The sequence below is a fragment of the Ictalurus furcatus genome, chromosome 27 (genome assembly GCF_023375685.1).
Source record: "Ictalurus furcatus strain D&B chromosome 27, Billie_1.0, whole genome shotgun sequence".
Lineage (NCBI taxonomy): Eukaryota > Metazoa > Chordata > Actinopteri > Siluriformes > Ictaluridae > Ictalurus > Ictalurus furcatus.
The window spans coordinates 2,779,625-2,791,979 of record NC_071281.1 but is presented as its reverse complement, the minus strand read 5'-3'; the positions used below and the strand labels follow the sequence as shown (position 1 = coordinate 2,791,979).

Here is a 12,355-nt window from a genome sequence, read left to right as displayed (position 1 = left end):
GATTTGCGTAAATGTCCGTTATCTTCGGCTTGTTCCCATTCATGGATCATTTTTAAGTAAGAAATAACACACAACAAACCGTGCCTGTTAATATGAAAACAATGCACGCCAGAGGAGTGTGATACATCAGGACGCGCAAGCGGAGTGTATTGTTTTCGTATAACAGCACGGTCCGGAGTGTAAACGAGTTCTTAGCTTATTCACGTTACAGCAAAGGGAATTACAGTTTGAGTTGTGCTGTTATATGAAAATCGGACCAATCAGATTTGAGAATTCAAGCACGTCGTGGTATAAAGGCCGTTCACTCTATATGCCCGCTACATAGGGTCTAACATACAACAATGATGTTAGGGGAGGCTGTTTGGGGATAAAATGTCTACCTTGACGGATGACATTAATAACTTCCCTGTGATATCACTTTTAGGACTTATTTCATGTAAAAATGTTTACGTTATTTAAAAACGAAAAAGGAAAAAAAAGAATGAAATCAAATGTGCCCTATTTTAAATACATTTATACAGAGCCCTTCAGCAACATTAAACAAAATGGATAGATAGTTAGGTTAAACAAATGAAAGCATCTTATAAAAAAAAGATTGTTGTTGAAATTTTCAAATGTAGATTTTCTTGTCCATAAATATGTACATAAAATAAACATATGAATGGTATTTGAACAGTGGGATATATTACGACAGCCCTAGTCAGGAAATCAACCTAATGTTTTTGTTTTTTTTTACCTAAAAGCCTTTTTCTTTTGGCTGGAGGTCCACACATGAATATTTTCGCTGTGTGACTTTAATTAGTCTGGTTTTGTAAACAATGAAATGAAAAGTCGTTCAATTCATTCATCATTTTGCAACTTAACGCCTCATAAGTTGTTAGCAAACCTCAGGAGGGAGGGAAAAAAAGCTAAATATGCTCGGATATGCCACAGCGCCCAGAATCCGCCATTTCGGCTCGGGTGTTTGATATGTTTCAAGCTCATTTGCATAAAAGAAGGCGAGCCTCGTGCACTGAGAGACTAGTGGAAGTGTGAGGAGATCACGTGACAGCACACGTCGACGCTGTACATGGCGGCCTCCTGTTTCCTAAATGAACACAAGGCACTGTAGAGTTTTGAGGAGCGCAGTTTGATATCGAGACAGCACATTTTCCCGGAAGGTAACTCCAAAAACATTCGGTATCGCTCGCTCACACCGAGAAATACCTGACCAGGAAACGGAAACAACGGTTCGGATTTGAGTGGGTGGTGCTGACGCGCGTGCATGTTTTGCTCTCTTTATCATTCAGCGAGCGGGCTGCAGCTAGTACACAAATCAATAACAAACACGTATTTGAGTAATAAATATATATATACATAGTAAATCGTTGTCATGTTCGAGATTTTCTAAACGTTTTTATTTCTTAAATATGCATGTTTATCCTCTGGATATGTGAATTTGAGAGAAAAATCACTAAGTTTCGGTTTCCTTAGTGATCTAAATCACTTAACTTTGCAACGTTTAACAATCGTTAAACAGTTAGTGGTAGTTTATCCTTAAATATATTGTGTAAGTATAATCACTGACGGTTAGCTGATTAGTTTACTATTTAAGCAGCTTGTTTTTGTTTTCATCGCTATGTAGCGTCATGCACAAATCCAGCCAATCAGAGGCCGCGCTGGTGTTTCTGTTGATGTGATTGGACGACGCAAAGCGCTGACGCTGATTCATTGATTCTGTTATGGCAAAAAAAAAAAACAACCCCAATGGGTCAAATACAAACAGCCGTCGCGCACTACATAAGCGCACTACATATAGCATTACGTAATGATCTTCCGGAGTCTTCGAAGTGCACTAGATGTTTTAAAACGAAGGCATTTGGGACGCAGCCAAAAAAAATGGCGGAAGGTTTGCTGGCTTGACTAAATGTAGAGGAAAAAAAGCTGAGAAGCTGTTTTTATCAAATAAAATACAGTTGATATTCTTATTACACACACACACACACACACACACACACACACACACACACACACACATATATATATATATATATATATATATATATATATATATATATATATATATATATATATGTGTGTGTGTGTGTGTGTGTGTGTGTGTGTGTGTGTAGGTAAACTTTGTTGTCTTACTCTTGCGCATGTTATGCAATCATCATATAGTTTCACTCACATTTATGATATAATACCAAATCAATGTTTAACTAGAGTGTTGGCAATTTTATGAGCCTTAAAGACCAAAGGCCTGACTACAGTCAGACTTTGAACGCTTCATACACAGACCGATCTCAGACCTTACTAAAAGAACAGGGCTAAAAACAGAACAAACCATGAGCACGGGTAATATTTTAAAACGGTATAGTTATTTTCAGACATGGATGTTAGTGATGTTACTTTATAGCGAACGATGTATCAGATTTCTAACTACCACTGGATAACATAAATGTTCAGAGCGATCAGATTGCCATGAGGCCTATGGACTAGTGTGCATGAACAAGTGTGTGTCTTGTGTGCAGACGCTGCCATGTCCCCGAAGATCACGGTGGAGCTGCTGAGGAACCTGAGGCAGGCGATGAAGAATGGGAAATACTTCGCCGAGCCCATCCAGGCGTACATCATCCCTTCAGGAGACGCACACCAGGTGAGGACACCAACATCACACAACGCGACAACTGACTGAGGCATAAACATCAGAGAATGATGCTCACTTCTTCGGTCTAAAAGAGACGATTTAATTCACATGAACAGTCAACAACTTCAGCAGTAATAATGTTAACAAAGTAACTAACACATTACACAGTAATTAATGAACATATTCCACTTCTAAACACTTCAGTTTGTTTTGAAATAGAGAGAAACTTCTCACATGTTGGATGGACTCTGTGCGTGTGTGTGTGTGTGAGACGTCTCAAGCTGTGTGATTGTGAAATCACCTCTGATTATCTGAGCGTGTGTCCTCTGAGAGCAGGGTAAACCCCGACCTCACATAGCACTTGAGACTATCGCTAATTAGGCCTGATTGCTCATGAGTCGTGGCTCGAACTTCATCGTCCACCTGTCACAAATCTGACATTTCTGTTTTAATTGGCGTACAATTTTCTTTGATTTGCATATTAGATTTTTTTTTTCTTGAGAAATTGGTGCTTTCACACATGGCCCCTTTTCTTTACTTTTCTTTTCTGTGATATAAATTCTTTATTAGAATATTTTGAGTCACTGGATTTTCGATGTCCGTGAGCCGGAAAGCCGTAGTCATCGAGATTAAAACAAAACAAACAAAAGGCCTGAGATATTTCACTTTATGTGTAATGAATCTAGAATATATGAACGTTCCACTTTTTGAATTAAATTATGGAAAAAAATGAACTTTTCCATGATATTAAAATTTTTTGAGATGCACCTCTGTGTGTGTGTGTGTGTGTGTGTGTGTGTGTGTGTGTGTGTAATCTAATCTATATAGTGTCATGGCTCTTTATTTAATTTGAAGCTGTTTGTCCTTTACAGAGTGAATACATTGCTCCGTGTGACTGCAGACGTGAGTTTATCTGTGGATTTAATGGCTCTGCAGGTACATACGTGTGTGTGTGTGTGTGCATGTGTATGTGTGTGTGCACCCTGGTTCTCAAGACTGAGACTGAATTTGATATATCTGGTACTGTATTATTACTATGCTGTCTTTTTATTTTATGCTCACCCGTGTGTGCGTGTGTGTGTCTTTCAGGCACTGCTATCGTGACGGAGCAGCACGCTGCCATGTGGACGGACGGACGCTACTTCCTGCAGGCCAGCCAACAGATGGACAGCAACTGGACTCTGATGAAGATGGGTATGATGGAAAAAAGGCACCTGTCCTTCAGATTCCACGTTATTTCCTTCCTTAATAAGGTCTACGTTCCTGATTTGGACAAGTATCCGTATGGGTTGTGGCGATAGTTCGACGTTTGCGCTGTAAAATCTGTTCCATTTGAAACATGACTAAGACGACTTTCTTTGGCGGTTAAGAATTTCCTCTTCCTCGCATCCTGCCCTTCTCCAGGTCTGAAGGAGACGCCGACGCAAGAGGACTGGCTTGTCAGCGTCCTGCCGGAAAACTCCAAAGTCGGAGTCGACCCCTGGATCATCGCCGCTGGTTAGAGTTGTACAGATGAGTTAACACAGCTGCAGATTTGGTAGACAAACGTGACCAGAATATAAATACTGTTGTATTTGGGGTGTGTGTGTGTGTGTGTGTGTGTTTGTTTGTTTCAGATCAGTGGAAAAGCATAGCGAAAGCGCTGAACAGCGCCGGACACAGTTTGGTCGCGGTTCAAGAAAATCTCATCGATGCAATTTGGGAGGACCGACCCGCTCGACCCAGCACTCAGCTCAGCGTTCTGGGGCTCGGATATACCGGTTAACACACACACACACACACACGATCAGTATTAGACGGCTTAGTACAATTAAATACAATATTGATAATAAGTCATTATAATCAGCTTGTGTTCCTGTGATCAGGTCTGAGCTGGCAGGACAAGATCGTGCAGCTGAGGGGGAAGATGGCCGAGAGGAAGATCTCCTGGTTCGTGGTGACGGCCCTGGATGAGATCGCATGTGTGTATCAGTACGCCTCGTTGTGTTTGTGCGTGAAGTAGCAAGATCACGACACAGCTCTCAGCCTCCTCTCACCTCGCCTATTAAAGGGAGTTAAGTAGCTCTTAGGCAGATTGGCCTCGGTGGTGTGTTGATAGTAATTGGATATTGTTTATTTGAATTTTTAATTTGGAGTGGGCTAAATTAACGTGTGCGTGCGTGCGTGTGTGTGTGTGTGCTGAGCTGTGCTAGATCCTCCCATAGCAAAGTTTGCTATTATAAGTACGAGACGAATCGTTTAAGGAACGTTGAAGCTGCGCTACAAAAGACACCGAGAATGTTACAGTGTCATCGCATACAGATGAGTGCAAAAGTTTACACCCCCCACCCCACCGCCCCCATGCCCACGAAGTCAATCATTTTCCTATAACAGGGCATGTTTAATTCCGCCCATACCACAGCAGTTTAGTAAGGATTACGAAAGTTTAATTTATTAATCAAGGACACGTCATGCTTTTTTTTAGCCGATTAGAGTTACTTTTAGTACCACCTTGTCTTCTTCTGCAGGGCTTTTTAACCTGCGAGGCTCAGATATCGAGTACAATCCGGTGTTCTTCGCTTACGCCCTCATCGGAATCAACAGCATACGGTAATAAAACTCCATCACTGCTCACTCGCGTTCAATATTACTAATATTTATTTATTGTTTGAGAAACATGCCAAAACGCTAACCGCGATCCCGTTGTCAGGTTGTTCATGGACGGGAAGCGGGTCGCCGACCCGGTGGTGAGGCAGCACCTAGAGCTGGACACGGCTGCCAAGCCTGAGCTGAGCGTGCAGTGTTTACCGTACGAGAGCGTGTACGCGGAGCTGCAGGCCGTGTGCTCGGCTCTCGGCCCCAAAGACAAGGTGTGGATCAGCGACAAGGCCAGCTGCGCACTCACCCAGGCCATCCCTAAGGTCAGTCTCACACCCACACATATAGAGAATGAAATATAGGTCTGGGAAAATACCTTACCTGCCTCTGCGTCGTCTCTTTCCAGATCCACAGATCTCCAATCCCGTACACACCACTGTGTCTGGCCAAAGCAGTGAAGAACCCCACAGAGATACAGGGCATGAGGATGGCACATGTGAGTACAAGCGAAAGCACACTGATCACTGAGGAAGGAATGCCGATAATCAGGCACGTCGATATTATAACATCGCATGAGGAGGTAAGCCGCAGTATTGACGCGTGCTCTTTGTTGCAGATTAAAGATGCCGTTGCACTTTGCGAGCTCTTCGCCTGGCTGGAGAAAGAGGTATCCGTATAACTTCACTAATCGACTCTAGAACGTACTTCTTTAAGGTTTTGATCCAGAACATTTCAACGTAACTGCAGGGTGTTGAAGCACTTTAACGGTTTTTAATACATGCCCCTCAAATCAAGTTTTCTAAAGTCGTATATTTATGCCTTTTGTAAAGTGAGTGTATACGAGCGTGTGCTGGTTTATGGTCTGATTTTTGTTTTTTTCCCCCCACAGATTCCTAAAGGTACGGTGACTGAGATATCGGCTGCGGATAAAGCCGAAGAACTGCGCAGGTGAGTCTTTCGCATCCTTCATTAACTAGACACAAAAAAAAACTGGACCTTTTCGTTTTATTTCGTTTATCCCGTGAGACAAACTCTTCTTCGTTTATTTTCCTTCTCTCCAGTCAACAGAAGGATTTCGTCGGCCTCAGTTTTCCTACCATCTCCAGCGTGGGACCGAACGGCGCCATCATTCATTACCGGTGTGTGTGTGTGTGTGTGTGTGTGGGTTGTGGATATATATCCTGGACTTTTCCCATTTCCCATATCAGAACCTAATACATTCTCTATTAATCACAACATTTCTTGTTTTCTTGCATGCTAGGCCACTTCCTGAGACCAACAGGACTCTGTCTCTTAATGAAGTATACCTGATTGACTCTGGAGCGCAGTACAAGTACGCACAAACATCCTCACATGTTGCTCAAGACGTTTGAATCTGAGCACAAATTAATGTAGCTTTTGAAAATAATAATAATCATTTCTTAAAACTGCCTCACGTACACAGGGATGGAACTACGGATGTGACGCGTACGATACACTTCGGGACTCCAACAGACTATGAGAAGGTGAGGAGACCTCGCCGGTTATGTGTCCTGTTGGCTCCCTCTGCAGGAAGTGAAGTGTGTTGCGCTCTGTTTAACTCTCCTTCACTCTTTCGTTTTTAAGGAATGCTTTACGTACGTCCTGAAGGGCCACATCGCCGTCAGCGCCGCTGTTTTCCCCAACGGAACTAAAGGTACCTGGATATTAGACATTGCACAGAAACCCCCCCGAGGCCTGTTGTCTGGACTCTATTACAGAACACCAACTTTTTTTCTATGTTATCTTTGCAATTTCAAATTGAATTTCCATATTTCACGTGCGTAGGTCACCTGCTGGACTCGTTTGCGCGGGCCGCTCTGTGGGAGTCTGGACTGGATTACCTGCACGGTACCGGCCACGGAGTCGGCTGCTTCCTCAACGTCCATGAAGGACCCTGCGGCATCAGCTACAAAACCTTCGCTGATGAGCCACTGGAGGCTGGAATGATCCTCAGTGATGGTACACACACACACATATACACGCACACGCACACATGCACGCACTGATATTGACATGAATATAATTAAGTCCTAATTTAATTTTTTCATATATCCCTGTATATAATTAATGGTGGGTTAAAAAATTGTTTTTTTGTTTGTTTGTTTTTTCTTTCTTTTAAGAGCCTGGATATTACGAGGATGGCTCGTTCGGCATTCGACTGGAAAACGTCGTGCTGGTTGTTCCTGCGAAGCCTAAAGTAAGATCTCTCGAGCAATTTTTTTTGTCAACTGATTTTTTTTTCCTCTAATAGTGATTAGCAATTTAAAATAATACTAACCCCATTACATCAACACACATTCAACATGCCTCTAACTCGAATCGAATCATTAGCAGCCTTAGGTCTTGGATCAGAGAGAGTTATTTGCGCCTCTTCTCTTTCTCTCCGTCTGTCTCTGTCAGTATAACTACAGGAACCGAGGCAGCCTGACGTTCCAGCCCCTGACGCTTGTCCCTATTCAGCTGAAGATGATCAACACCGAGCTGCTGACACAGAAAGAGGTGAAAACACACGCTGATGTTAATTATTTCTAGAGTTTTAATTGCCGCATGACATACAGTGGTTTGTACTGGTGTAATGTGAGCTTTTAAAAACAACTGATGGAAAAAAAAAATTCAATGCTTGGAACATTTAGAGAACTCAGTAAAAGTTAGAATCTCTGTCTCTTTAGCAAAAAAAAACCAAAAACAGGTGGACGCTTTCAGAGAGCTGAAGGGCGGGGCCAGGTGGACGCTTTCAGAGAGCTGAAGGGCGGGGCCAGGTGGACGCTTTCAGAGAGCTGAAGGGCGGGGCCAGGTGGACGCTTTCAGAGAGCTGAAGGGCGGGGCCAGGTGGATGCTTTTAGAGAGAGGAACGGGCTGTGGGTGGAGGGTTAGTTGGGTGAGCACTGACGGGGCGGAGCCGAAAAACAGTTTTACGAGTTGTAGCTATAAAAGTCTCGAGATGGCGTGTTATTTCCAAACAGAAACAAGTGCAAAAAACATGTTTATACGCCTTGTTTACGTAGTCGTCAATAGCTTTGCAAAACTATGATAAAATTAAGATTATTGACAGATAACTGCCTCCATTTTTTAAAAAAAAAGAAGAAAAAATTTGCCCACATACTTGAACATAATATAAATGATGGATATTTCTTTTCTAAGTAAATATTTTTATTTTCCCACAGCGTGATTGGCTGAACGATTATCACCGGCAGTGCTGCGAGACGGTTGGGGCTGAGCTGGAGCGGCAGGGCAGGAAGGAGGGCCTGGATTGGCTGATCAGGGAGACTCGGCCAATCGCATAAAGTCATACGCATTTTTATTTAACCCAGTCCTCACTGATCTAATCAGAAATGACTTTTCTCTGACTTTTTTGCTCCGATTTCTCTTCTTGCTGACTTTGTGACGCACTCTACACTTCTTTTACGATACAATAAAACCGAGAGCGCAAAACGCCACTGGTTACATTTTGTGTCTAAAGTTTTTATTTATTTATTTTTCCATTTTAGATTTATACATTTTAATGATTCCCGTTACAATTCTGACCTTCCCCTCAATTTCACTGACTTGGAACATTCCGATTTCACATATAAGTGCATGTAGGTTTAATAGTCTCCACCTCTATTGTCGGTTGGAACCTTCCAGATAGTTCTGTAGATTCCTGTGGATTCTGTTATCCCTTTTCAGTTGGAACGTTCCAACTCGCTCTAAATCGTAACCCTCTGTGTGTTGGAACGTTCCAACAAGCTCAACAAATTCATGTATTCATTTTTTTGTTATTATTTCATGATTTTCTCCCTCTCCCTTGTTCAGCTGGAACATTCCGAGTTCTACAGCTGCAGATAAAAGACGGGTGGGTCCAGGATGATACCACTTTTGGTGTCATTTACTGTCCGTGTGGTGTGCGTGGCCTCAACATCATCGTCCTCGTCATGGCGTCCGACAGGAAGTGGATTGGTGTAGATGTAGTAAATGGAGGAGTCGTCCTTCCTGAACGATTTTGCTGGTTGAAACGCGGGCAGCGCCTTATGCAAACTTTGTGACCTCTGCATGACCTTTAGGTTCCCTTGCTCCTCCTCCAGGTTGCAGTCCACAGCGCTTTCATACTCGTGTGCTCGCTTCCGGTGCCTGCAAATGATAAGATAAACAGTTCCGACGTTTAATCAGGTAATTAAATCTACACCTTTCGAGCAGTCAGAACGGGGAATTAAATAAAAGAAAAAAAAAATCATTTTTCTCAAGCAATCGTTAGGAATGTTACCGACACAAAGAAATATTTAGCATAAATACAGCTCCAACGTTATTCTTAAAGGGTGCCAATAATTTTGAAAACTTTTTTTTTTGGATTAAAAACAGTGTTTAATAAAACTATACCTCATATGTTTAAGCTCGACACTTTGCACTTTGGTATTAATTATAGCTATGCTTCTCAAAGTGTGAATTTCTGAGTTAGATTAAACGTAGCCGTGTATCTCACCATAGACGACGTCTCTGCTCTCGCCGTCTCCGTTTGTGCTGTTAAGATACAGCGCAGAGCTTCTCAAAGTTCTCAGCCTGGCACTCATTGTAGCACTGGCTACGGTCTCCAAACGAAGTCGGACTGAATGAGGCGAAAAAACATTCGACCCACGTGACCTCAGTGGGTTTCCATGGCGATGCCCATTCAAACCCTTTTGTCATTCCATTTTTTCCATGCCAACTAAGACTTGTTTGTGGGGATCGACCGGGGTGAGGGGGGAAAAAAAAGGGCCCTGAGGCGTGTGTTGCAGCGTCCCAAATACAATGTCGTTACACATGGAAAGTGTGCAAAAAACAATTTCATATCGAGACGTGAGGTCGTGAGTGATTAGTTGAAACAGTACGAAAGTTCTTCAGCTTTTATTCGATCGAGACGTCCGTTACTTATGAGCAACAGTAGCCAGTGCAGAACACTTCACCCACCAAACATGCCTGTTTAAGGCAAGCAGAATATTGTGGGAATCCGTCATTATCCTTCATATTTTGTATTTGTTTAAAGCTTAAAAAAAAAAAAAAAAAAAAGGCTTGTTAAAGCTCTCCCATGCATAACTTCTGTCCTCATAAATGTGGGACGCCGTTCTTTTTTTTTCTTCTTCTTTTTTTTCCTCCAACGATTTACCAAATTCTGTTACTGTTCCACACACTAGAGCACTGGGACTGATGACGAGATCCACTAGGGGGTTCGCTTCAAGTTCCCTCGACTTCTGACGCCTGGAAGACAGAATGTATGTGTGTGGATCATGTACACTCTCTCTCTCTCCCTCTCTCTCTCTCTCTGGATGTTTTTTCCCATGTCCAGGCCACAGATATACACGATTCAGCCACCCAGCCTGCGATGGCACCAGAGGTCAGCGCCCTCACCACTGACGCCAATCAAAACACACACACACACAGCGTGGTCACTCGGGCGCTCCGTCCTAAATCACTCTAACGTTGGCGTTTACTGCACCCTCGTGGACGATCTGGACATGGACTGTTGCTCCTGGGGCTCGTAGAGCTGATCGTCTCAACAACTAGATGGCAGCGTTCACATGAACTTGACTTTAAAATAAATAAATAAATAAATAACGATAATAATTGTAATAACCGTCGCATCACGTTCTATCATGCACCTCTCATGCCACTGTTTATTTATTTATTTATTTATTTATTTATTTTTAAAACTTTAATAACTGTACAAGATGTTTAGAGGCACTTTTTGATCATGACTAAGCTACTTGTCATGAATCTCATGTCACGTATTAAACGGTCACTTCTTTTCACCTATTAGTGCTTCGCAAAGCCTCAAGGTCGAATGAAACCTCACTCAAGCTGGGGATTAACGGAAAATCGAGCGTGTAAAGAGACGGAGCAGCTTTACAGGCCGCCCAAACGTCCGTGCACTCTCTTTAATAATACGTAAAATGACGAGACGTTACTTCAGCGTAGGTTTTGGGGTGTTTATGATGTCTTGTAAGCTCAAGGTGTTGGGAAAACACACATTGTTTACACTCGTATGGCTTTTATTCGTCTTGCCGTAAAACACCAATTCAGGTTCAAACGTGTTAATGAGGACCAGCTAAATATTTATTACAGTGTATTTCAATTAAACTGGGGAGGAAACAGATCCGTTTGATCTGTTGGGAATCCAGGAAAGGTGTTCGAGAGCTGATCGTGTCAGAGTTATGAGGACATAAAAGGGACTGATCCTCGGTCAGTTAACAGGGCCGAGGATCAGCCCCTTTTATGTCCTCATATGTCCTCATAATGTCCTCATAACAGGGCGATATTTCCATCCAGAAGGTCACACATGGGGCAGATTAGCACTTTTGTTTGCTCTCCCTGCACCAAGTAGTGTTTATTACAAGAGGAAAGTAATTATTTGTGTACATGTTCTCAAAGTGAAGGCGTTCCAGACTAAATGCATTAGACACCAAGGAATTCGAGGCATGCGGGCGAGTTTTTCTACAAAAAAAACGTTTTTCCGTATCGCACTTTATCTTACACCATCTTTGGTTTTTTTGAAAACGAACCTACTGGGTGTGTTTTTTTTTTCTTTCCCCCCTCTCTCTTTTGTTTTACGTTTAGACAGATAACATGAGCGAGGTTCAAAAAAAAAGAAGAAGAAGAAGAAACGCTGACGGGGAATTCTCCGTCACGCTCCATTACAGCGACGGCGTCAGACTTGAAATTGATTTAGTAAAAATGTCAATATTGACGGAGTGACAGAGAAGGGGCGGGGGGGAGGTAATGGTATGCCAGCATGTTTTCCAAACCAAAGTGCATAAACGTGTGCACGAGGGTACTGAAAATATTTTTAAAGCTATACTATGCACTATATACTGTAACGTCATCGCTATATATTGTGTCGTAACTAGCATCGACTATATATCGTAGCATTTTTCTAAATACACCTCTTTAGCTAATGTGAATTTCTAGCTGAATTTCTTCTCTAACGGAAGACCTGCGACGGAAGAATCAGCGCAGCGCATAAAACAGGGACATTCTTCGAAGTGAGCGTGTTTTGTGTTTACATTTTATTATTTTTTCCCAGCGCAGCTACCGCATTTGGAACTGTCCTGCGAGTCTCATGGTTAAGACCGCAATTCACGACCGATGAATTCTTTCGCGATATTTACCGAAAACTACGTA

The 12,355-nt window shown here is 42.5% G+C and overlaps 1 protein-coding gene across 1 annotated transcript; it reads left to right on the top strand.

The window, feature by feature from the left end:
- Nucleotides 1–820: 820 nt before the first annotated feature.
- Nucleotides 821–8,671, top strand: xpnpep1 (X-prolyl aminopeptidase (aminopeptidase P) 1, soluble). The gene is made up of 20 exons (XM_053616991.1): nt 821–1,160; nt 2,514–2,638; nt 3,502–3,565; nt 3,719–3,823; nt 4,034–4,126; nt 4,246–4,389; nt 4,495–4,590; nt 5,137–5,218; nt 5,319–5,529; nt 5,613–5,702; nt 5,823–5,873; nt 6,096–6,154; nt 6,268–6,345; nt 6,468–6,539; nt 6,651–6,711; nt 6,812–6,881; nt 7,013–7,186; nt 7,348–7,424; nt 7,628–7,726; nt 8,392–8,671. Exons 2-20 carry the CDS (start codon nt 2,522–2,524, stop codon nt 8,509–8,511), a joined length of 1,863 nt encoding a protein of 620 aa, XP_053472966.1. The 5' UTR covers nt 821–1,160; nt 2,514–2,521; the 3' UTR covers nt 8,512–8,671.
- The last annotated feature ends 3,684 nt before the right edge of the window (nt 8,672–12,355 follow it).